Source organism: Phalacrocorax aristotelis, chromosome 3, assembly GCF_949628215.1.
Source record: "Phalacrocorax aristotelis chromosome 3, bGulAri2.1, whole genome shotgun sequence".
NCBI lineage: Eukaryota > Metazoa > Chordata > Aves > Suliformes > Phalacrocoracidae > Phalacrocorax > Phalacrocorax aristotelis.
The window spans coordinates 33,975,623-34,002,650 of NC_134278.1; the positions used below are offsets into that span (position 1 = coordinate 33,975,623).

A 27,028-nucleotide genomic window follows, 5' to 3' on the forward strand; every position below is an offset into this window, starting at 1 on the left:
ATGAGACTCCTCACCCTTTCTTTTCTTGATCTTTAGTATAATATACAAACAGATCAGTACAGAAGTTGTGATAACGTCTCTGCCAAATCATCAGATAGTGATGTCAGTGATGTGTCAGCCATTTCCCGAACCAGCAGTGCCTCACGCCTCAGCAGCACAAGTTTTATGTCAGAGCAATCTGAACGCCCTCGGGGCAGAATCAGGTGAGTTCTCAGTGCAGCTTCAATTGTGTCACGCCCCCTCTTTCATTTAGTGCCAAAATACAACCAGAAATTATTGAAATTAGATGGTCAAAACATAAGAAGTTACAAAAAATGTCTATGCACATATAAACTGTCTTCCATTGCTAGCCTAAGATGACAATATTTTTGCAGTTGTGCATCTAAAACAGGAAGCAAACTTCCCATGGGGAGATGACAGATTAATGTATTTGTGGCAACTGGAACCTGAACACACACTGTCATCTCATTGCTGACTGTGAATTAGTGTAATCTGTATGCCAATAAAGTGTTATAGCAGAAATATTACTAGATCTTTAATATACAGAATTTTCTTTCATAAAAGCTCTGTTTTTCTTTCTTTAAATCTGTGTATTTATTTCCCTACCTACCTGCCTTTATTTTGCTGTTTTCATGCAAATGATAAATTACTAGCTTTGAAACAAGTACTTGTATAGTAATTTTGATATCTCTGGTTCGAAAGTAGTTTAATTCATTTTTATTATCAATAATCAAACATCTCTTTCATCCTTGATAATAATCTATTATTGGTTCACTGCTCCCACCAGCTATAATGGCTGCAGGATTGGCATGGTAGTCTACAATTATATCTACCAATGTCTGAACTCTCAAAGATTTGACTTTAAGTGTTATAAGACACAAGAAGAATTAGGAACTATAAAAAAAAAAATTTGCCCTATGGAGGAAATCAGTCTGATAAAAGTCTGGATGGCATCATTTAGTACTTCAGAACATTTCTAGACAGACTCACTATCTGAGAAATACAGCTGCAGGCTTTTTTATCTGTTCATGCAATGGGAAGGGCTGTTAGGGAAGCTCGGAAAGTGGCCTCTATGTATGAACTAGCTCCACCTCATTTTTTTGTTAAGGAAAGTTCACAAGGGTATTCAAAGCCATGTTTCAGACTGGTGAAATTGCAACCTGGCAGTGCAGTAATCCACAATCCAACAGAACACCGTGGTGGAACTGTAAATGTGTTTAAAGTTATTCAAATGTTTACAGTGATTTCAATTCATGTGTTTAAATGCTGCTTTTCATTGTGTCCTAGATTTTCAGTACTTGTCTCTTATAGAGGGCTTTAGTTATACCAAAATACCTGTGTTTTCTAGACATTGAATTTTCTCAACTAGGCCCTGTCACAATATCTTCAGCAGGTTGAACACAATAGGATTTTTTCCCCCTAAATATCTCTGTGTTGAACAGATTTTATTAGAAATGTTCCTTGGGTTCAGAATGTCTGATCACAAATATCACAACCAGGAGAAACGCTAACCTCATGTGAGTCTGGAAAGGGGGAAGCTTAGGGTCAAGTCCTTGCTCTTGTTCAACATCTAATGAGTAGCAGAGCACCTTGGGTACAGGATCAGCCACAATAGTGTACAAAACCAAGTGTCTGCAATGGGAGCTCCAGTTCAGCTTCACTCTAGACCCCTAAACTGAGACATAAGTAGAATTCAGATGCCTTTCTTTTCTGGTACTGTCCACAGGATCCATACTTCAGAGTTTAGACACTTTATACTTGCTTGCTTTAGTTTTCTCAAATTCAGGTAGTACTTACATAGTGAACAAAATGTATAGCAATAATATACAGTGCAGCTCATTCATTAGAAATATGAGGAAGAAATTAATAGATTCATAAATTACTCATAATTTCCAATATTTTTCTTCTAAGCTGGCAGTGGTTTTGCTCCCCTGAAACACCTTTTAAAATAAGTGGGAGATGCCTAGTACACTGTCTTTGCAATTAGCCTATTTCAACCATTAAGTGCAGTGGATTAAATTTAAAATAATTTGATGTTATGCTGGAAAACATTGTATTCAGCAGATTAACATCCACTGTTCAAAATTTTCCATTTGATTTGTCCACACTTGTTTTTGGATGATTGCCCACCATCACTATAAAAAGGTCAAAGTCTTTAGAGACCTGCAAAAAAGTTGTATCATAGGAATTAGGTATCAAGAGAAGTCAGACTGAAAGTAAGTTGGGTGTTGAAGAAAAGGACAGAGGGACAGAGCATTTTCCTGATGATGTGAGCCAAAGTCAGCTTCCTACCCCCTGTGTCTGTACTGGTAGCCTCTGTCACACAGTCTTACTTATTACTTATATATATTACTTATATATTACTTATATATATATGCAGCTTACTTATTACATGGAAGTGAAGAGCTAATTTGGGGATGGGGTTAATTGTATTATGAACATTTTTTTCAGAGTGAAATTCGTGCTTTTTAACCAGCTTTAAAACCTGCATATCTACAGTGGAATTCACGTAAAAATTAGTTTTTTATTAAATTAAATTATTATTATTAAATTAGTTTTTTATTAAATTAATTGGCTAAATTCCCTAAGTCATTATTAAAAAGAAGAAAACACCTATTATCTCAGATGGTTCACCTCATTTTCAGATAGATGTCAAAGACAAGTGAGTTGTCCTTTTCTGGCATTAATATTTGAATTAACCCTAGATCACTTGTTTAGATTGGCTGTTTTAATTTTAGACCTCTAACATTAAGTGAAATGGATTCTCTCTCTTAATTACTAATGTTTCTTTCAGGTCAAGGAATTAGAAATTTGAAGTTCAAGTTTGATCAGTAATTTGAAGTTTAAATTTTATTTTTACCTCCAAGGAACCTGGTGCTAACATATCAAGCAGGATGGGATGGGGCAAGGAGAAGGGCATTTTTTAACTTCCCGTCTTCTGTCTTACTGAAACCACATATCCACCATCATCTTCATTGGGAAGTGTGTCAGCTCAGTGGCCATGGCAAGTGTGTGAAAGTAATGTTAAGTTTAAAGACACAAATTTTGTAGAACTGCCTTTTTTATGCAACTACTTTTGTTCACCACGTACTTTCTGGAGATGAGAGCTATGAAGAAGCTAGTAAGCGTATAGAAGCTGAGGGGGTGGCCCAGTTTTAGCCATCTCACTAAACTAAGTCATTCAGCTAGTATCCTTAGGTGTCTTTTGTATCCAGAAGGAAAATACACAAATCCAGAATACACATGCAAGATTCCTGGTGTGCATCACCTTTGGGAAAGGTGTCTCTGTCTCTTTCTCCACTGAGTAGAGGAAAATGAATCCTAGCGCTATTGACCAGCAAGCTGAGTTAATTAAATGGAGAAATGTGACTGGAGAGTACTTCAGTGGTCAGGTTAGTAACCTGAAGTGAAATTGTGCTCCTCTAACATTTCTACATGAGCTAAAAAGCACTGGTTAGTTATTCATACTGGGTTGTGGAGTCACATTTCTGAATGTGAAGTGTGCCAGCTTAAGACAGCAGTAGTTTTAGTTAATGTTGTTAGTCAGTATATAACCTCATCACCCACCATATTAATGTATCGGTGAAAAGGGCTATAAATTAAACTCCTAGACATACGAAAATAGAAGATACTGTCCTCTTCAGGGCTATCGTTAAGAGAGCAAACTTTTGTTGTAATTTCATACAAAATATCATTACTTTTAAATGTCAGAGGGACAGAGGTTTCAGGTAACAGTGAGTTTATATCTGCTAATTTTACCACCAGTCCTGCCAGCACAAACAGCTTGCTGACCTTTCCTCCCCAATCCCAATAGAGGAAGGAGCCTTAAAAAAAGCTTGCTACTGCCTTTTCCCCATCAATCCAGGCAGAATTGATCAATCTCTCTCTCTTATCTCTCAGTTTTGAAAGTTTGAGATTCTGTCATTTCAGACAATGCATTCTATATTATCCAATGTTTGTAAATAGTTATTTCTTTATTCAAGCAGTAAAGATTATAAAATCTGGATGCACATCTCATTATCTTGTGGCTCTAAAGTGTACAGGTATTAGCTGTAAATGTGCAACAATTTGTGATGTTTTCAGCAACTTCTAATTTTAATGTGTAACTCTTTCAGTTACATTATATTCAATTTACATTGTGCTTTTCATAATGTAGAGCTTTTATAGAATAAACCACTATCTGAATAGCAAGGATAAAACCAGTTGATCCAGAAGAACACAGAAATACTGTGCATCTTATTTAAATAGCTAGATAACACTCTAGCTGTTCATTGGGTCAAAACTCCCATAGTTGAAGTTTTGTAGTAATAGGAAATGAGCACACTGAAGAAGTTAGTAACATATGGAGAATGAAAATGAATCTTCCCTTTCCTTTAACCGATGACAGGACCACGTCTAAACCTTTTAAGGCAGAAGACTAATTTCATTCCTGCAGTATATTTGTAATTTAATTACCTGTCAGAAATCTGTGGCATAGCATGCATAGAAAATACCATTAGTTAGTCTTCAGTCTGGAGATTTTGTTGATTAACACTTCCAGTAGGCTGCAAGAGGGAATTATGATTGATGCAAGTTCTAAATATAAGCATATAAAATAGCTTCTTCATTTCTAATTTGTTTAGCATTTTCAGGTGGTTGTTATCACAAATGGCTATGCATGAATAAACTAGTCTGCATATGAAATTATTCCAAACACCTTTCATGTTACTGTCCTGGGAAGTCTGGTTGACTGCCACGCTCTCTAGTGGAAGTGCAGGCAAATACTGGGAATTTTTGTTCTGGGAACAAAGTATTCCCTGAATTTTGGGAACAAAGTGTTCTGGGACTTCTGACTTGAACCAGTATCAGACTTGAAAATTTGGCTTGCCATAGCATTTGGAGCTGGTGTGTATTTCATGACCGAAGTCAGATTACCAGTCGTTCTTTATGGAGGTTTGCTTTCGTTGGTCATGGTCTTTATGCATTCATAGTACTGTCAAGCAATGCTTTGTGCCTGTGTATGCTACAGAAGCCACTGTATATGAATCAGAAACATTTCTCACATTCTAAATGAAACAGAAGGAAATTCTTCATGGTTTAATGCAAATGATTGATAAATAAGAATCTATGTTAAATACATGATGATTAATCAGCACCATATGGGCTTGATCAGACAAAGAAGGACATTTGCTCTCTTCCTTAAAAGTCATGCCCAGCGATTTCACTGTGTCATTTTTCATTAGAGACCTGTTTGTGCAAAGATACCAAACATACCTAGACTCCTTGGTGAAGTCAAGGAGGGAATTGTCATGCATGGTGGAGGTGAGCTGGAGGTTTCTGTTCTGTAGGGTTTAGCAAGCTGGCTATCATAAGATGTTTCACTTAAATCTGACTGAACAAAATCTACCAAGTATATGAAAGACTACATAACTACTTGTAAGGTGAATTTCTGTCCATGTATCTGGATTTCAAGCAAATTGTCCCTGCATTAAGAATATCACAGTTATTCCTCATTTTACATTTGAAAATCACATCTTTAGTAAGACCTATATTTAGTATCATCACATCTTTCATAAGAATTATATTTAATATCGTAATAAATATCTGGTATACAATAATATAATTATGTATGTGCCATATTTTCATCTGGTTTACATGCATTGCTTAATTGAATGCTTAAGTTTAATGAAAATATTTTAAATAGGCCTATTAAAGAAAGAGAATAATATAATAGGGTATAATAGTGGACTTAAACCAGTCCCAATTTCTTTCACATATTATAGCATGCCACTGAATGGCTTGTATCTCAAACTTATATATGCTTCTTGGGATTCAGGTATGTTCTCAGTATATTACTGCAGGAAAAAGAACTTATTTGGTTCTCTCTGACAAACCTGTTCATTCCCCATTTCCAGGATAGCACGTACAATTTGCATGTAGCTGTTATTCTCAGTACACTAGAACTTTAGCACTACTTGAGCTTTGAATCAGGAGCAATGGGGGAGCAAAATGACAACACATGATCAAGTGAGGAAGTGGTTGATGAGTTGGCAAGCAAAGGGTGCAGGGTGATGCACCCTGTACCCAGGGTGTAGACAGGCAGGGCCTCATAATCAAGAAAACAGGGTAGGAGGGAGCCCACCCCAAGTGTATGCACACAAATAAGGAGGTGCTTGAGAGGAGAGCATTTGGGGGAAGCTCTTACACATTTTCTGGGAGAGCGGTACAGCTGGGTGGCTCTATGAATGGCCTGTGCACTAATGCATGGGAACAAACAAGGAATTAGAGGTATGTTGTGTAGCTGCAGGGCTATGATCTCATCAGGATCACAGAGATATGCTGCGATAGCTCATGTGACTGGAGTGCTGCGATCCATGGAAGCATGGCAAGGAAGGGGTGTTGCCCTTTATGTGAGAGAGCAGGGAATTCTGCCTGAAGATGAATGATGAACCAGCCAAGAGTTTATGGGTCAGGATTAGAGGGCCAATCAATGTCATCATGTTGTGGGTGTCTGCTGTAGACACTCTGATCAGGAAGAAGTAGTAGATGAAACCTTCTTCCAACATCTGGAAGAAGATTCATTTTCATGGGAACTGGTTTGCATGGGGACCTTGAACCATCCTGATATCTGCTGGATGAGCAGGCACAAGAAATCCAGGAGGTTTCTGGAGTGCATTGGTGACCAGAGGGAAAGTCTGGAGCAAGGACTCAGCAGAGGATGATCAGATGAGGCAACATTTAAGCAATTAATGTTGATGAGATAACATTAAATATGTACAAGTTATTGGCACCTGACATGATGCAGCCATGAGTACTAAATGAGCTGGTGCTGACCAGTGTCTCTGCAAGGTCACTCAATAATCTTTGGAACATCAGAGCAACCACGTGATGTTCTTGAAGACTGGAAGAAAGAAATTGTCACTACTGTCTTCAAGAAGAGCAAGGGGGATCTGGGGAGCTATAGCCTCAGCTCAGCCCCTGGGGAGGTGATGGAACAAATAATCCTGGAAACTATTTACAAGAATGTAGAACAAGAGGGTGGTTGTGAATAGTCAGCATGAGTTTACAAAGGCGAAATCATGCCTGACCAACCTGATAGCTTTCTTTCATTAGTTGGCTGGTTTGGTGAACGAGAACAGCTGACATTCTCTATCTTGTCTTTAGTAAGACTTTCAACACTCTCTTCCAAAACATCCTTAGACAAACTGAGGAAGTACAGCCTAGGTAAGTGAAGAGTGAAGCAGGTTGAAAACTGGCTGAACATCAGGCTCAGAGAGTTGTGATCTGTGACATGAAGTCCAGCTGGAGGCAAGTCATTAGTGCTGCATGCATCGGGTTAATATTGTGACAGTACTGTTTACCATCTTCATTAGTGACTAGCATGATGGGATAAAGTGCACCCTCAGCAGGTTTGCAGACAACAGGAAACTGGTAGGAATGATTGATAGGCTAGGCAGGTGTGACACTCTTCAGAGGGAGCTCAACAGGATGGAGAAATGGGCCAATAGGAACCTCATGAACTTCAACAAGGGAAATGCAAAATCCTGTATCTGGGGAGGAATAACCGCATGTACCATTACATACTGGGGGCTCACAAACTGGAAAGCAGCTTTGTGGCTGGAAAACAGCTTTGCAGGTAAGATCTGAGAATCCTTGTGGACACTAAGTTAAACCTGAGCCAGCAATGCCTCCTTGCAGCAAAGAAGGCCAACACCATCCTGGGCTGCATTAGGAAGCGCATTGCCAGCAGGCTGAGGAACATGATCCTTCCCCTCTACTCAACTTTAGTGAGACACATCTGGAGTGCTGAGTCCAGTTCTGGGCTCCCCAGTACAAGAGACATGGAGCTACTGGAGCAAGTCCAGCAAAGGGCCATGAAGATGGTGAAGGGATTGGAGTATCTGTCATAGAAGGAGAGGCCAAGAGAGCTGGGACTGTTCAGGCTGAAGAAGAGAAGGCTCAGGGGGATCTTATCAATGTGCATAAATGCCTGATGAGACAGAGTAAAGAAGACACAGCCAGACTCCTCTCAGTGAAAGGATAAGAAGCAGTGGGCACAAACTGAAATAAGGGAAATCCCGTTTAACCATAAGAGAAACCTTTTTCCTGCACAATTTATTGAACACTGGGACAGGTGGCTCAGAGATGTTGTGCAGTCTCAGTGCTTGGGGATATCCAAAAACAGCTGGGTATGGCCCTGAGCAACCCGCTGTCATCGTCCCTGCAGTGAGCAGGAGGATTGGACTAAACAGACTCCAAAGTTGTCCTCCAACCTCAACTATTCCATGATTTTGTGAATAATGTATTGGGTAGGTGAGCATGCTGTATCTGGAATTTACTTCTAATTCAAGTGAGATTGGGGTTGAAGCTAAATGAAAGTAAAATACTTAGTTATAGAATGCAAAGCAGATGACAGTTAAGTGTGACACAATGTAAGTGAGAATGAAGAATTTTTTTCATTTGTATTTAACTCCCAAATTCTTTCTCCAGTTTTCACATCACCTGTTGTAGATGCTGTCCCTTTACCTTACTCATATGCGTACTTTACAACTAAAGTTGCATTTGTCAGAGGCAATCTTCTGAAATCATAGCACGCTAGATTTTATCATTCCATCCTTTCCTCAGGGTTGCCTTACAGTTTCTTTCAGGTTCAGATCATATTCCATACATGCACACACATGCATGAACTACACCATTGATTCTTAACCAATTGAGGAGGCTGCTCCTCAACCCTGTGATTTTTGTTTTCCTCTCTGAGTGTGCATGCACACACTTTAATATGCATGTACATCGGAAATGCAAATGACCCTTTGGCAGATTAGGTTACCTCCTGCCTTCCACTCTGCTTCTATCAAATCATAATTACACTTAAAGAAGGAATATTGGTTTTCCCACCTGTTGAGGCAACATGTAAATGTTATTAGGAAGCTTCTCCATGTGCTAAAATCATCCTTTTAATATCAAGCTCTAAAACTGACCACACTACTTGGTATCACGTGAGTAGGATTAAAGCATACAACTTGCTTCTGACTCGTTGTGACAACCTGGTAGATAGTAATCAATCACTTAGAACTGGTAAATGAGTTTGTGGTGACCAATCCTCAGGCTTATCTGTAACAGGTGCCTAAACAGACTGGACATAAGCAGATCTTCAGGAATGTTGTTTCATTAAATCTCAGCTTTATTAGATGACACATATGGAAGCATTTGGTCATAACTCAGTCCTATTTTGTAGTAGGTGCTGTCTGTAAGCCAATTTTCCCTACATCTGTTCTGTTCTATATATAAGAACACAGAACTGGAAGGGACCTCTCTGGAGTTACTGAATGTGGCCCCTGCTATCACAAAGGACTGAATCACATTTCTGTATTTTCAGTATCCATCTTCAACTCAATTGGTTGCTTTTGCGCTCACCCGCTTATTTTAGAAGGTTTTCCAAATCTAATTTCTTTGATGATCTGAAAATTTCTTTGAGTTACAGGGTCAATTTATTCACAGGGAATTTAAACACATTGTTTACATTTGTCCCTGTGCCAGTATTGGCATCTTATTTACACAGGGTTTTTTCTCACTTCTGTTTACTCCCTGGGGTATCATAGCAAGCAATCATAACTCAATGGTGTAACTAGCTGTTGTTTTACTCAGTTATATATTACATCCTTTCTATTTTGCTGGCCTTCCTAGCAGCCCTTCTCTGCCAGTTTCCAGTTTGAATGAAACCATGACTTCGTGTGACCAGTACTGCGGATGGGTCTCTTCCACAGTGTCATTAATTCTGCCCTAACCAAGACATGGAAGAGTCCATTTGCTTTTTTCATAACCATAATGCTTGGTTGTGCTGCTTGTGTAGCAGTTGGCTAAACAGGTCAAAAACTGTAACCATGTCAGAAGCGATGCCTTTGGAGGCATAGTTAGAGCTGGATCATTTCCTCAGTCCCCTGCATCTCCTCCAGAGTCCTTTCTCCTTGGATATTGAGCATGCATGAAGAGTTAGCTGAGTGTTCCCTTCAGCACCCTGCTCCTGGCCTTTCCTCTGCAGGCTCTCCTTGCCATTTCAACGAGGAGGAAATCTGAGAAACTTAGGTCTTTTTGTGTTCCCTCGCAGTTTTGATTAGCAACACTTACTGAGAGGGAGGATCCGATGAATCTAAATTAGCTTTCATATATAACTGCAGTTTCTAAGTATCCTTAACTTTTTGTACTGAAAAGGAACTGTCTGTTAATGAATGAGTCTGCTGTTAATTTCTTTCTTTTAAAAGGAATTAACTTATTAAAGTTGGGTTTGACCACGACTGAATATTTGCACTAAAAGTCTGAATGTCACTGTGAAACTGAAGATGTCACAGGTAGCATATTGTGCAATGTTAACTTTTTGGGTATGCAGTTTTTACCCAACTCCAACAATTCTTCCAGTTTGTCAGCAGGGATTAGAAGTACCCACTCCTATGTCTATGCCTGTCTCAGAGAAAAATAATGTAATGTTCCTTCTGTTGATAGTACTCTCATACAAGGAGCTAACTAGAAATGGGGCCATTTCAATATTTTCTTTGCAAAGCATTTGGGGACTTTCCTAGTTACTGTGACAGTTCTGGAAACTCACACTTCTAGAGGGGGAGTCTGCTGGCTTTATGTAAGTGTAAGAGACTCCCTAGCACAGGATAGGGTCCCCATCTTTATGCTGTTGTACTTTCTTGCCCTGTTAGTTACTGGGGAGCCAGCTTCTTCAAGCTCTTAAGGTGATGAGCTTGAAAACTCTAAACCAGGCAAGGCTCCCAGTGACCCAAATAAGATCTCTCCCTTCCCCACTTCTAGACCTGCCCAGGGGCATTACGCTTGGAGGTCATTGGGAAATGGTGAGTGCTGCCTGGCTGCTTTTCTGTGCTTGTAGCTCCCTCTTATTTAGCAATATTTGTACACATATATCCGTCTTCCTTTTCAGAGTTTCATTTCATGCTGCTTATCATGATAGTCTCTTACATAAAATGTTCAATGTCTTTAGTGTGGAGCCAGATGAAGTAACTGGAACTTTGCCATCTCATTGAGGACAAAGAGCAGCATTGATCTGCAGAAGATCGCTCAAGGAGATGTAGCCAGAGAGCTCACTCTGGACTGGAAATAGATTTTCTCCCATTGGTTTTTCATCCTTCCACATAGTGCATTGGAGCTAGTTTAATACCATTTATGGTGGTGAGGGAGAATGGTGTAGAGAGAGCTTGAAGGGTCTTCTGACCTCTTCTCAGCCCTCCCACTAGTGCTGAGTTGCCATTGTAAATGTATGGATATGATGTGACTTGCACAATAAAGTTGTTCAGTCCTTCCCTCACCCTCTGTTTAGACTAGGGCTGCATCCATCCTTGTCAGCTCACTAATTCACTTGAAATGCAGGGTACTGCACCACAGAGCCAGCTGAGTGAAGTTTAACTTCATGTCGTGGCAGTTGAGGAAAACATAATACACCAAGGCTTTTCATGCGTTTCAATTGATGAGACTGAAGTCTGCGTTGAAATAAAGAAATGCACTAATTTCATGTTAATTGCAAAAGTAATTAAAATCTGTGTATTAAATTTGTGCTACAGTGTACAGGGTGTAGCTAAGATTCTTCACTCATAGAAAAAAATACTTTCATTATTGTAGATATTGCAGACAGAACTAGTGGAGGCAATAACAGAACACTGCAGTTTATTTATCAATAAAAGCAAATCATCTGGAAAATAGGCCAAATTCATGGGTAGTTTCAAACTGGCCTTGCATTGGATATTCACTATGCCACACTCATGATCTAAACCTAGCAGAGGATCATGAAAATGTGTTGAATATTACAGGTGGTTTTTTTACCTTGCATATGTTTGATCCCATGTTCCTTATACAAATCTGTGTAAGGGCAAGTGCGTGTTATATAAAGAAAGGATTGAGCTACATAAATTTGCAGTGAAATTTATTTACTAAAAGACATAGTAGATTCATCTTGTATACTGTATATGCTGCAGCACTGCCAAACAGATTAAAAAAAAAATCTTATTACTTGCATACCTCCTGCATGCCTGGCTGTATGCCACCAGGTGTTAATGATCACAGTGTTCTAGCAGCGTGCGTGTCTGGGTCTCTCCGTAGAAGCAGGTGTTAGCAATATATGAAGGGCTAGATCCCAGCAACTGAAAATCTCACAGCTCCACAAACATCACTGTGGCAATGCCAGTCTGCATCATGTTGAAAATCTGGTCCTCAATCGGCACTTTCAAGAGGGTGTTTCTTGCTTTTGTGGTTAAATTCTGCCATGTGCAGCATTTCAGAACATCACTGTGGAGGGTCTGTTCCACATTTCTCAGGCCTAAAGCACCACACAGTCAATTACATAGCTGGAGCAGTACCAGGAATTATGAATTCTGCTCCATATATATTCACATATGAATCAGATCAGGCTTTTTCTTCGGAAATTTTAACTCCAGATTATTACAGGTTGTTACATTTCTAAAGAACCTTAGACTCAGTTCTCATTTGCTATTCATCTTCCATATTATAGCTGCTTCAAAGCCTGCATAGCTAAGCAATGCAAATTTATAGATGGCTGCAGTTGTAATTTATCAGCTGGATTGTGGGTCATAAGAATCCATACTTCAATATGATTTTATTAATCAACTGTAAAAGCCCCAGTGCAAAGGCTCTTCTTGAAACAATACTCATTTCTGCTCATAATATGAACTGGCATGGCTTTGGGGAGGTAATAGTGAAGTTATCCTCTTTTCTGAAGCTTTCTTTTAATTTTCATTATTTCTAATGTTCAAAAGGATGAGAGAGTTCCCAATTTATTTTTTAAATTATGTTTCTGAAAATTAAGCTTGACTGAAGAGTATTTCTTGACCTGAGTATTTCTTTCTTGTGATGACTTGTAGATCCTGTAATTTTCAGGTACAAATTTCTTAAAGGTGGCTAGGCTGTACTTCACATTAGTGTGAAACCCTTTATCTTCTGTATAAACAGGGCTCCCTCCTTTCTAAGAAAGAAACATGAAATACTAGAACTGAGCTACACTGATTAAAGTAATCCATATATTTATAATGCAAAAATGATGCAATAATTTGTTTTGTGCTTAAGTGTACAAATAACGTTATCAGAAATAAGTGGTTCTTCCTTCTAATTTGAATAACTAAATCATACTGATTTCAATAGCTCTTATAGTTCAGAATCAAATTTCAAGCCTCACACTTTAACCTACAAGATTAACTTTTAGGTTTTGAGTTACAGTTCAGTAAGCTGTAATTGAAAAACTGTAATTTTTGTAAACATGTGAAGTCTCTCAACTTCCTAGGAACTAAACATCTGTTTTCTAACTTCAGTGTGTAGCAACTGCATTTTATTATGCCATCATATGTTACATTATAGTCCTCTAGTACTAGATGGCTTTCAAAGGCCAAAGATTTTTAACCTATGTAATTTCTCAATAAAATATTGAGTGTAACCAAATTCTTTAAAGTTAAATAAAAATTGACTCATTTCTTTTGTTTGCCCTTCTTCAAATGTGTCTCCTGCTAGCGGGGACAATGCAGAGCGTTCCCCAGGATTAAATTTATTTAATGACTTTCTGTTTCTGGGGCCTCCTGTGGTCCATTTTTTCAGCTTAAACTGGTGGGGGGATTTTGTTCACTTCTATGTGGAAGAGAGAATTACCTTAAACTGCTTCACCTTAAAGAAAAATCTATTGCTAATTTTCATTCTTCCCTGGAAACCTTGGGCCGGTCTCTCCACCGTTTTTTGTCATGCCCAAAAAATAAAATGATGCAACTAATATAAGAGATACTTCACTCTAGTTTGATTCTTCTGTTTTACCCATCTAACTTCTACAGAAATCCGGGGTCTTTCTCAGTGTGTTACCCAGAGATTCTTATAGAGCAGGAAAACACAAAATTTTTTTTTTTTCCTTGCACGCTACTTCTGGTTTAATTTCAAAGGCTCTTAGAATTTAAAGTAAGGAAGGAGAGAGTTTTGCAGAGGCAGATCAGACATCCAGCTCAGAGAGCCATCACAGCAGAAACACTATGAGTTAACAGCCCAGTTTGATCTAGTGTTGGAGGCCAGTTTCCTCTTCATGGAAAGAAAGGAGTTTTTAGTTTGAGGCATTATTACAGAGCTCAAATTGCTCAGATTCCCTGGTGAACTGGGATCTCAAAATGTTTAAATAGTCACTCTGTATATTGACAATGAAGATCACCAAGGGATCACCAGCAGAGCACAGTGGCCTGATTCTCTTCATGCTGTTTGCTTTTGTCATGTTGACATTTGTACTAAGATGGATATTTGGGGGGAATTTGCAGGGAACTGAGCATTTGAAGTGTAACTTCGTATCAGCAAGCTTAGCTGGGTATGGGGAGGGGAGAATAAATAGTCAGATGATTAATAGCTTTTTCTGTTGCACAACAGTAACAGGCTTTAATGAGTGATCATCAGCAGTAAAGGGAAGGGAAAGATAGTGAGATACAGACTATGTGTGCAGGAAGAACCAAGTGGTTTCAATGAAGGATGAATGAGCGCTCCCCACAACCAATGAATCCCTATGATTAGAGATTTGTGCACAGGTTCAGTGAAGTACATAGCCTGTGTTGCACTACACATGCTTTGCTGGAAAGAGATTCAAGCCCATGGCAACACTTACGCTGACTCAGGATGTTAACAGTTACTTGTATGTTTTATTCTGCCTGGCTGGAATTCTGCATTGTGTTGAGCACTTGCATGGAATTGTCAAGCACTTTTCCATTCCCATTAGCTTCAGGAATTAGATTCTTTCAGCACTTGTATTAACAAGCTAATTGAGCACATGGCAATGGTGACCATCTGCTTTGATTTCCCAAATATTTTTTAACAATTGTTTATTTGTAATTTATAAATGCAAGCTATTAAAGTCAGTATTAGACCTAAGATATTATACTGCTTTAGCTTTTGTACAACATGACCGAAACAGTAATGGAATTCCAGCTTGATGTAAAAAAAGGCTATTATAAATACCAGAAGACAGCTTCTTTATTTATGATGCTAATTATATTGCTGACAATTTGCCTGTGTACGTCTGTTTCTTTGTAGTCAAGGTTTCTGCTGTAAACAAGACATTTAGGGTCACTGAGTAGAGTCATTTTCTTATATAATGTAATAAGCAACATTTATTGTGCAGTTGCTTCAGTGGTTTATAGTTGTGTGTTTAAATACTGAGTGAGATTAATTAGTTGATATTGCAATGGAGAACATCTTCTCTCCCATAGCTAGAATGGGAGCATCCATCATGTAGCCAGTGCTGCTGACAGACTGAAGACTTTCCATGGGTCTTATTATTAATAATAAACAATAAGAGCCTTCATTGGATTCATAGCCGTAAGTCTGCTATGTTTTCGGAAGATTCCTTTTCATCTTGGAATTTTCCATTGCAAAGTCTTTATTTAAAAATAGGATGTTTAAATTAACATTTTACTCTGTGACTGGTGTTAGCATTTGTTCAATCCAAAGAGCCTCTCACTATTGATAATGCAGAAAATGGCATATGGGGTAGCATTATAAGAAGCAGTATTTTTCAAAGCATACGATGTTCAAAATCATCAATGAAACTTACCCACTCCATAATTGCTAATCAAACTCCTACTGCAAGAATAAAATGAGGTGAAAGCAAGACCAGCAGCAGCAGGTAATAGATTCAGTCAGTTTTTTGATGTAGGCTTTCTACATTTAGCATACTCATTTGCACTGTCTGTTGTACATGTGTGTGTCCCTGGTCCATGTTTGCATTAGTGCTCTGCTCACAAAAGATATATAGGTGATAACTAAAATGTGGAGTGTTGATAAAAATAAATTAATTAAACTCAATTCACCTTTAATATTTACTGCAGTGAAAAGACCATGTATACAAGGCATTTTGGAACAACTCAGTTAGTGGAGGGTCACAAGCTACCAGCCCACACTGCATCACCTCCCTCCTCCACTGTACCTCCATGATCTTCCCCTACCCAGAGCGTTCATCTGGCAGACCAAAGAGAATAGATAAGTACTGAGATCACATAGCAGCCTTTTTTCAGCAGGGCACCTTATTTAATGTAGCCCTTATCTGCCTAGATATCAGACTTAAAAAACTTGTAAAACCTTGGTACCTTTAGCTCCTTCACAACAGATCAATTCTGGTTGAAATTCACCACCATAAGCCAGCAGGGGAATGAGTGATAGAAACTGTAAGGATTGCATAAGGAATAGAGGAAACAAAGCTAGAAGCTCAGAAATTTCATATCTGAGTTAAAAAAATGAAGTTCACTGATTTTTGTCTTTTTTCTGAATTGGAAGTTTATAAGCCAAAAAATAATTTGGCTTTCAGAGGACAGTGTAATAACTAGCACTTGAAACTCTTTAACAAGTCTGTGCTCAAGACAGTGATATATTTTTATAAGCATTAGTAAACTTTTTTATGATTAGTTAGAACATTATGGTCTGGAAAACATTAGCATAATGGTAACATTTTAAAACTGGGTTTAAAAAGCACAATAGTTCATCTTTTTATTTACAAGCTGGGCATTTGACTATTTTGTGTGCTTAACAAACAGATACATTTATTCAGCTTCCCCCTAGAGGGGTAACTGATACTTGTCAATACTCAGAGGTCTTTTAAAAGATTACTCTTCACACACTGGAAGTTCAAGCTGGTGGAAAACTTATCAGTTTTCAGTGTAACTGTGCTAAGTAGAGTGGTATGGCTGCTGCTTTGCTTAAAATACAACAAGTGGAAATTGAGAAGTATGGATGGAAGACCAAACAGTCCCAGTCAAATTGTATTGAAAGATAATACAACTTTAATATAGTGCAAAATGCAACTTGTGGCTAATGCAAATCCCCTGGGTTAGCGAAGCCTAAGAGCTCCACAGATGTGGACAGTGGTGTTCCAGCTGTCATCAGATCTGAGAAATGACGGAGCATCTTTTCAAAGCTTCAGGATGGTAATAGTATTCATTCTTGCAAAGAAAGAGTATTTATGCAGCAAAAAGCCTGATCAAGACTTTTAGGCAAAGCCGTAGGCATAAAATCTCTCTAGGAACCTTTTCAGCATTGGGCAACTTTAAGATCTGGTTGTCTCATCTGCATGACATCTGTCCCAGCTTTCTGAGAAGTAGAGAGTAAGTCTACTTCTATCTCAGTTTTTGTGTAGGGCATGGTTGAAATACTCTGTATGTGTTTGTATGGATGCGTAGATAGATGCATATGTAATAACATCCTCACTTCTTGTTTCTGGCTATTCATGTAACGCTGTTAAGTTAAAAAGATACGTATTTTTGACAGAGGTATATTTAAGTAAAATTTTGTAAAAATCTTCGTGATCTAAATGACCTTATGTCGGTAATAAATTATCATATTGTGAGCTGGTCAGAATTTAAGAAAACTGAAAGAATATAGCTGAATATAGGTTACCCAACCCATTAGACAGCATAAGAAACTCTCATAGTGATAGACGGTGGGAAGAAAAGGAAAGGTTTTTTCCACCAACTCTGGCGCAGGCGTGCCATCATGCTGCCTGTGCTGGGCATATCCCTGCTTCTGGATAATCCCTGCCATAATATCTGAAAGTATTTATCTATATTTTGCAGTTTAATTCCCTTTTTCAATTTATATAATCACATAGTGTGTACACAGCTATTCATACACAACACTTTTATCCCAGCATTATCTCATGTCAGCAACTTGCTATGCCGAGACCAGAAGTCCTCCTCTTCGGGGCTTGTGAGGTGGGGCACAGCGCCACTAAGCGCAGCTCTGTGGCTTCTCACTCCAGGGCTAGTTTGTTTACAGGAAGATTTTTGTCCCTGTGTTACTTCATGTCTTGTGTCAAGAGTAGATAGGAGTAGTAACAGAATAGTAACCATATGGACTGTTTTCTTTTGAACAAGTGCTGGAAGAGAGTATGTGGTAATTTGGTTTGAGAGTGATCTTTTGCATTAGTCTGTGATTTTATGGTTAGTCTCAATGTCTCCAAATAACATAACTTAGTGGGAAGAGTAGTTCAAGCACAGTGAAGTATAAGAGTTCAGCCAGAATAGTGAAGGTATGTTTAAGTTCATGAATAAAAATTACTCTGATGTAGAAAGTCAGAAAACTACAATTTTAACAAAGTCTGACTGGCTAAGCAATTTGCTGAATTGGCTGAATTTGGCTGGCTAAGCAATTCACTGAATTTTACTCACTGAAATTGGTAATGACCAGAAATGGAAGGATGACCAGCAAGCTGGCTTGAAGAGCTGTCAGAATAAATTTAAAATCACCAAAGCCTCTCAGTCTGCAGTACTTCAGCTGAAAACAGAATGGAAAAACTGAACAGTACTGATTTGTTAAGTTTATGGCTGGTCAATCTTTGGTTCTTGATATATTAGAATAAACTGTGTTTTTATAAAAACACACCTCATTAAAAATGTACCCTGAAATGGAAAGCAAAAAAACATTTTATGGGTCTTAGATTGATGTATATGTTTTTGAAAAATCAGGAGAAGGTGGCTGAAAAATAGCAGGATTATTGCATGCATATATGGATAAAATACTATGAAAATCAGTTCTACTGCTTACATGTGAAGGTTTTTAATGACATAAAGAATTAAACTGAAATTTATGTAATATAAATATAAATATATAAATATAGATATAAATATATATGTAAAAATATAAAGAAAACTTCCAGAAAATTTATATGAAAAGAATACGAAGAGTGTGAAGCTAAGTGCTGAAAGATAGGAAATCCTAGACCTGAGCATGCCTGTGTAAGCCTGGCTTTTTGTGTGTAGGACACTCATTTAATTAGTCTCACATTTCTTTCCAAGGAAATTGCCTCAATCAGTGCATGCTATGGGCCTGTTCCAGGGATAAATGAAGACAGTGCACATAAAGAGTCAGTCATCTTTAAAACTCAACTTCTCTTTGTTACAGAAGCTAGAACTTATTTAGAGAATGAGGGGGAAATTGTAGGAGGAGAAAGGATGGTCTTCTGGCTCAGCTAGTTAATTACTGCTCTGGGAAATTAATCTCTTCAGGTCTCTGCCCCATAGCTTTTGATTTCATTGGTGATCGTATGCTGCCTGTTGCATGTGAGTCTATTTGGGCTTGATGCTGTGGGTTCAATCCCTTCATCATGTGGAAAGTTTGGAGGAAAAAAATATACGTGGTTCTTTAACACTCTGGTTTGTGTAACCCAGTTACATAGTAAAAGATTGCACAGTTTATATGATTGCTGGGTTCACTGTGCAACGGGATGAATGGCACATGAGAAAGCAGTGTGCTTTCTCTCCCAAAGTGAGGGGATAGTGAGTGTTTTGTTGCTACAAAAGATAAACTGACCTTCTCATGGGAGGGTCATAATATAATGAATACTTGTAGTGGTATGTTGGAAAGGCTTGCGTTCAGTCTCAGGAATTGTTAGGGACCATTTTGTCTTTAGAAGGAGCAATGAAAATAATTTATTCCCCAAGTTTTCTTATTCTCTTCCTACTTCAGTATCACCATGAACCAGTCTCTTTCCTTCCAGGGATTACTGTGCATCTCACTTCAATTTTGCACTCCAGTCAGATGACTCTCTTGGGTCATGCTTGACGGCCAATAGAGAAGAGGCAGCCTCCTGCATCCTGGACAGTCCAGCTGACTTTCCCAGGTCCAGAGTAGCCAAGAGAAGCAATTCCTGGGAAATACTCACTTTCTGCCTCTAGTCTTGAGGCGAAATCATAATATTCAGGAAATGTACAATCTGTTTAGCAACAGGAGCTGTGAGTGAGTGCAATGCCACTTTGTAATAGAAATTCTCCTGGTGTTTTAACTGTTGATCTCTTTGAAGTCTCTTAACATGAGAGTTATGGCTTAAATATGTTGTTTTACCAAATTTGCAGATATTCAAAGGAACAGAAAACAGTTTGTGCCAAATAGAAGGATCACTTCACTGCCATCTTTTAGTCATGCACCGCCCATAAATACTTCTCAGAGTGAAGTGAATTTATGTATTTGCTTATTATGCAACAGTACAATATGGATTGTTTTTTTCTTTTTAATTCCTCAAAAGGACCGGAAAATCTGTCATGATATTTCAGCTGGAACTGAAAATAAATAAAAGAATAAATTAAACCTTGGGCAGAAACCAGGCATGGAGAATTCCTACCTAAATTTTTAATGTTTGACAAATTTGAAGAATAGATTTAACGAACAGGGAAGCCAGTAACGTTATAACTGACTGGCTTTTTGCATCTAAAATCTCCAGAGTGTAAACATCCACCACAATACTTGAAGTAAATTGGCAATCCTGCTTTTTTCCTGATTATCCAAATCATTGCAGCTCAAAACCAAACACCAAAACTGTTTCTTGAACTGGAATACTTCTCAGTTTCGTTAAAGAAACATTTTGGACATGTATGGTGGATTAATTAATATTGCTTCTTAGGTGATCTCTCTGGGGCAAGGGCAAGGACACTGATGTAGCCTGAGTCACAACTGGCTTTTTGCGGGTGAAACAGAGGACAATAGCCTCTATATGATTACCATGGAGGCAAGATATATGAAAACAGTTAAGCTAAGCTGCTTAAAAAATATAGTGTATCCTTTTTACCCCCAAACAGTATATTACAGATGGAAACTTCTGATTCTGAGGTCATTTATGTAAAAAAACCAAGGTGAAGCCAGAGTAATTAATGTTCTAATTATTCATTATCTAAAAATAATGATTTTTTTCAAATCCTACATAACCAGCTGCTTTATATGTCTGTCAGAGAGGGAGGGAGTTGGAGTCTTTAATCCCTTCAGAACATCTGTACATGAAAAATGTACTTTGGAGCATTGCTTGTGCATTTTTAATTATCTAATTATGCTTCCTCTTCCAAAGAAACTGTCACATTACCAGCAGCCTTTCTTAATGATTTGAAAAAGACTGAAAAATATTTAATTGGTTTTTCATTTAATTATTAGTTGATTAAGATGAAATATAATTCATAAACTTTTAGTATAAGAATATTGCACTAACATTTTTAACAGGCAGTACATGTTATTTTTAGAATGAAGAAATATAGGAAAATAGTTTTAGCCATGCCTCAGACCTCAGGGTAGCTCTCACTTGCTTTACCTTCATCTCAGGTTATGTTTTTTAAAATATTTTCTGTATTCTCTTTGGTAATCCTGTCCTTTCACTGTTCCATTTAGCCTTTCAGATTTTCCTCCTTCATTCCCTGTTTTGTGGCTGTTGCCTGTTGCTATTATTTACTTTCTGTAAAAAGGTTACATGGCCGATATGAAAGAGCAGTCACATCACAGGTACTTCAGTATGTCATGCGTTGGAGGGGAAAAAGCAATACAGCATGTTGTAACAAGCAGAATAATACGTTATCACTGAATGTTACACACAAAAAGAAAAACTGGTGAATTCAGCTTTCTTGCCACTGAAGAAAGTTTCCTCCATTCAGTGGTGAGCACAAAAAACTCCACATTTTTGTATTTGTTATACACAAATACTACCTATTTTCTTGATACAGATTTAACAATTACATGCTTGCTGTGTTTGGTACACTAGAACTTAATATATACATAGCTATTTGCAGTCAAGTTTGGGTCAACTGAGCTGTTTGCCCTTCGATTCCCACTGGCCTGTCCACATCAGCATTGAGAGCAACTCTTCACCCTGAGCAGCATCTCTGCAGTGACTTAACTGCTTTTGTGTTGATTTCATTTGATGATTCATGTGATTACTTGGCTTCAGGCTGATAGCGCCATGGGTATGCACAGGCAGACACAGAGGCAATTCTCTGCTTTCTTCAGAGAATATAAATTAACTTGCTGAAATGTTCTTGAAAATAGTTAAAATCTGCTCATCTTTCGTAATATTCAGGCTTAGATTCTGAATTATTATTCCTTCATTTCATGGAGAAATGCTAGTTTTACAAGTTTAAAAAACAGCTGACAGAGCTGGGAAACGTGCACAATTCACTGGTCAGCGTGTCACTGAGAAAGGCATTTTCACAAAACAGACTCTGATATTATTTTCCGACATGGAAATGTCCTGATCCTCCAAAGTAGGATGTTAATCAGTTAAGCTCCCAGAGGAGATTTCTGTAATGAAACCTTCCCCAACCCTTACCTCAGTGAGAGTTTACACATTGAACATAAATGGGGCTGGGACTTTGTCATTCCAGGGGCAGTGTCTGTGTCACCAAGTAGCACTTTTTTACACTGTAGGAACATTGTCAAGAGCAGATATAATTCACAAGAGTTACTGAATTTCAGCTATCATAATACACCAATAGGATTCTAATATGGTGACTTTACAGAGGAAGCAAGGGTTTTTTTCTGATTCTAATAGCCATTTCATGGATTTAATATATGATCAATGTTCATGTTCGGTCAATATGTAATTCCAGTTGGTACAGACTGTACGAAATTATTATTTCATTGAATCAGCTAACTTCTTTATGGTCTAAAAAAGTCTCTTGACTAACTAGAGAGAATTTTAGTATGGGATATGTGTTTGTCCTTTGGTTTGTAAAGCACCGTGTTTGAATTAATCTATGAAATACCATAAATTGTACAGTAATTAATCTTGCAGCAAATGTTACATATCTTATGTAAATATAGATATATATTCTAAGACTGGCAGAGCAATTTGTGGATAGGTAATTTAGAGTTTGGATTTATTAATTATATATCATATAATACTAATAACAAGACTTAGTTTATTTTTAGAAATGTAATGTTCCTCATTATAAAGGAGTGCTCATCTTCCCTTTGGTCCACAACTATTACACGTTTAGGAAGTTATTAGTATTCATGAGCTACCTCCCTGCAAAAGGGTGCCATAGGGGCTATGAATTAGTACGTGATTCTGCAGTTAGCAGAACAGAAAGGAAGCTTACTAGCTCGTGCTGGTGAAGGCCAGGGATTCTGTCAAAAGATTCAAGTTACTGCAACTGTGTGGAAAGAACGTATATTAAAATATCTATACAGCAAGAAATACAGGGGATTATTTATTTACTCATGGCTTGCATTATTGGAAAAATGGATGGAGTAAAAATGAGTGACCATGAAAATAAACACCTAAAGTATTTTTTGTAAATCATCAGTAAGTCTAAGAGAATGAAGGAAATACTGTAATTTTAGCAATGGCTAATCACTTACGATTTTTTCCCTAAAAGGATATGCTTCCAGATATTATAAAGGTGAGTTTATGGGCAAAGTTTGTTCTGGCTTACTGTGTCTTACTCTGTTTCTTTTTCAGGTGATATATACTCTTGGTAGGTATTTTATGTAGTTACTGAGACATACTGAGTGTATATCTATATACTAATTTTCTCAATCCAAATAATTTGTCCAGTATAACTATATGCATCTTGAATATATGTATTAGATATCTCTATGTAGAAAGATATACAATGACTTAATACATGTAATTGGCTTTGTTTCAGTTCTATAGTTCTGTATGCTATAGTTTAATTTAAGCAAATATAATCCACAACATCCTTGTAGTGTGTTCATTTTATAGAATTTACCTTAGGGTTGATTTTTATAGCAGCTTGTAACTCAAACTACTCTTTGAATAAGATTTTTATCTTAATAGTTCATTCTTCATTCCCACAGATGCAAGTACAACTTTCAGGTAGTGGCAGCTCGCAAAACTGAAAGTGCTGCTTTCTTTCACAACTCTGATGTCTGACGTGTAAATGCAGCCTTGATTTTGCCTTCTCTAGTACAGATACCACTTTAGATAGGATCCATCTCAACTGCATAAGTTTTGGCAAGAAAATGTAGGCGTTTTTTGCTTGGTAAAGCAAGAAGTGGCTTCCCAGCTGATGTGGGAGCCCAGGGTAGTGGGTTCCCCTCCATGCTGAAGGACAGCTCCAGGGAGCCCGGGGGGGTGGCTCTGCTCCTGCTGGCGTCAAAGGGGTTTTGGCTTTAGTGGTTTACTTCAATTTAAAAAAAAAAATTAAAATAAAAACCAAGCATCTCTTTTTCCATGCTAAATATCTGTGAAGTAAAACAGAGGCACGGACAGATTGTCTGTAACTATTCTTAATATACACGTTGATGATGCTGTTATGTCAATAATTAGAAATAGCGTAAGATTTTTGCTGAACTAGTCATTAAAAGAATTGCTAAAGATGGTAAAATAATTTTAAATAAAAATGTAATTAATTATTTTCTTCAGAAATCAGTGGACTATACTGATAAATATGTTACTTCTAGTTATCCTGCTACTGAAAACTGTATTTATTTATTGTGTTATGATAACTAGGTTTGAGTCAACAGTATAATTTAATAATTTAGCAATTTTAGCCACAGGCCTGCAAAAACTTGTGTCTGTATTTAAATGAATGTGTCAATAATCCCAGCAAGTCCAGTAAAGGAAAATAAAATTTAGGTATGTTCTTATCAGAAGGGTTAAGTGCAAAAGATTATATGTAAATTTATGCAGGTCTTTTGCTTCTTTGTGCTTCCTGAATTAAACTCTAAGTATATTGACGGAAGTAAGAGTGTGAGCTAGGAGCTATTTCTCCGAGTAATAGCCAGTAATGGAATGGAAAATGTTATGTTCTAAGGGTACTCAATTAGATGGTATAAAAAGACAGAATTTTAAATGTCCGTTCTTTTGATACTGTTCCAATTAATGTCAAATAATAGACCAGCCCAAGAATTAGGTGAATGCAAAGGAATCTTAGTCTGTTTGTTTAGTTATGACAAGGGTAAGTATTGGACAGCTGTAGGATTTGATCCTTGGTCCTATCCCATTAAGTCTGTTTCTAGCAAACTAATAGGTATTTCATACTAGAAGTACACTAGAACATATTTCCTAGGAAAGTAGGACTTGATATTTGCAAGGTAAGAACAAGTACAAGATTAATCTGAATTCCGAATTTCTCAATCTTTTTTTTATTAAGGTGAATCTTCTAGGTCCCTCACCTGTCACAAAGAATGAAAATTGAAATGTATGTGGGTCTTTGAAAAAGCAATTTATCTATTATTCAGGAAGTATTCATGATCCTTGAATTAGGGAATTAATACATCAAAAATGGGATTTTGCTGAAGTCATGATAATATAAGTTCTTATTTCTCAGTTGATGGACATAATTGTCTCCTAAACTCTTATTAAATAATGTGAGGTTAGAGCATTTCAGCTCCATTGTACAAAAAAGTAGACTGGCATAAAAAATACCGTAAGATTAGTATTTATTATATTGCTAAACACTTGAAATTCGGTAGCAAAGTCAGTATTATGATAAACAATTATTTCTTTAATTGCATGGCAGATTTTATACTTCATTAAACTTTATTGCTGTAAATTGTATGGTTATAGATTAATATGTCAGCAAAGTACACGTCAATATAGCTCAAATGTCAACAGATGTTCTCAAAATAAGTATTTCCAGTTTCTTCCCTCTGTCTTACTAAAGCGTTGATGCATAAACTCAGGAGTTCCAGAACTGACAGCAACTCCATGGCTCAAAATGGGAACAAAATGACTACAGAAAGCTTTGAGTGATAGGCGTCATCCGCAACACAGAAACAGTCACTGAAATCCAGTTTGAAGTGCCAGTGGAAAGGAATTATCCATGTCTAATCAAAGTAGAAAGTAGGACCCCTGAAAATGAGGCCTGTGTGATTCTGCACAACCCCCCACTCCCCACCAAGTATCAGAGTGTACTTTTGGTCTGCCCTCTGCTTGAAGTGGCAGCGTCTCCTCCTCCAGAGAAGCAACCCAGTCAGTGGGGTTGCCTTCTAGCACCCTGTGAGCGTGAGTGTGGGGCCTTGTCTCCTCGGCAGAGGAGGAAAAGGGACTCAGCGTTTGGAAACTGGCTGATGTAGAAATGATGTTGGCAAACCCTGGTATTAGGGATTTGGATTTGAATTCAAATTCCCTAATTTGAAATAGGGATCAAAGTTTCTGTTTGAATACCGGGATCGTGTGACAGCACTCTGTGGTAGTGATGTAGGTTGATTGCGTAGTCAGACAGTATTATCACACTGTACATTTGATCTCTGGTTTTAAGGTTTCCTTGATAAACGTGCAAGTTAGTAACATCACTTCTTAAAGAGAAACCATTTCCTAAGATTTTCTGCCCATAGCCATAATTCTGTGCTAGAGGCATGGACTAAAATCCAGCCCCAAAATTAAGGAAGATAAACCTCACTACATCTCAAATTGTAGGAAAAAAAATTTTATCAGAAGTTTCATCATGAATTTTGTTATGTTCATTACTGCTTTGTTAAATGAATTCACTGTTCGAAGAATAATGACTCCTGTGTTCTTAGAGCATGGGCAATTCTGATTCATATTTTTTCATGTTACAGTGTTTGTGGAGAGACCAAGAAAGAAAGAAATCTGTGTTACTTGAAACAAAAGTAGATGTTAGGTTAGATATTTTGTAAAGTTGAGGTTATTGCGTTCTGTGAACAATAAAAATATCATTGTTTAGTGGTCATTGCAGCTTTAAAAAGCAGCAGTATATGTGGCCGATGAAGTAAACACCTGGACTATATTAGGGACATGATTTATATTAAAACCAAGAAACTAATATTTATGTCCCTCAAGAAAATCGGTCTCTATTTTGAAAATGGGAAATAATGTAGGGCATTTTTTCTTGATTTTATAATAATTTTAAGTGAATGGAACTAGTATGCCTTACACAAAACCTTTTCCTTGATACTTTCATATTTATAGAAGATGGTCTTTTTGTGAGGTTTTTTTTTAAATGACCAAAAACTGCGGTTAAAATTTTTCCTGTAGTGGTTGAATATATAGATATGTGTGTGTGTGCGTGTATGTGTGTGTGTGCTTGCATAAATGTAGGGGAGTGTGTGCTGGGGGAGATCTGTGATAAAATACAAAGGAATTTTACATAAAAACATCAAAATTCATATGTCCTTTCAGTTTTGCCATGCAAACCCAGTCACTAAAGTCACAGTGGGATAGGAAGGAAGGAGTACCTATTTTTAGCTCGGTGTGCCTCAGGTGGTCCACTCGAATGTGCTCTTGAGTACTTCAGTGCATCACAGCACCTTGTTCTGTGTGAAGGTTGTAGCTGGCTTT

The 27,028-nt window shown here is 37.6% G+C and overlaps 1 protein-coding gene across 4 annotated transcripts in view; it reads left to right on the top strand.

Annotated features, from left to right (window-relative positions):
* Positions 1 to 27,028, top strand: part of RIMS1 (regulating synaptic membrane exocytosis 1) — a 354,476-nt gene that overhangs the window by 281,761 nt on the left and 45,687 nt on the right. For all 4 annotated transcript variants that reach the window (XM_075087080.1, XM_075087081.1, XM_075087082.1 and 1 more), the window contains one exon: positions 37 to 203. In XM_075087080.1, the coding sequence (XP_074943181.1) occupies positions 37 to 203 (167 nt within the window). The remainder of the gene's footprint in view (positions 1 to 36; positions 204 to 27,028) is intronic.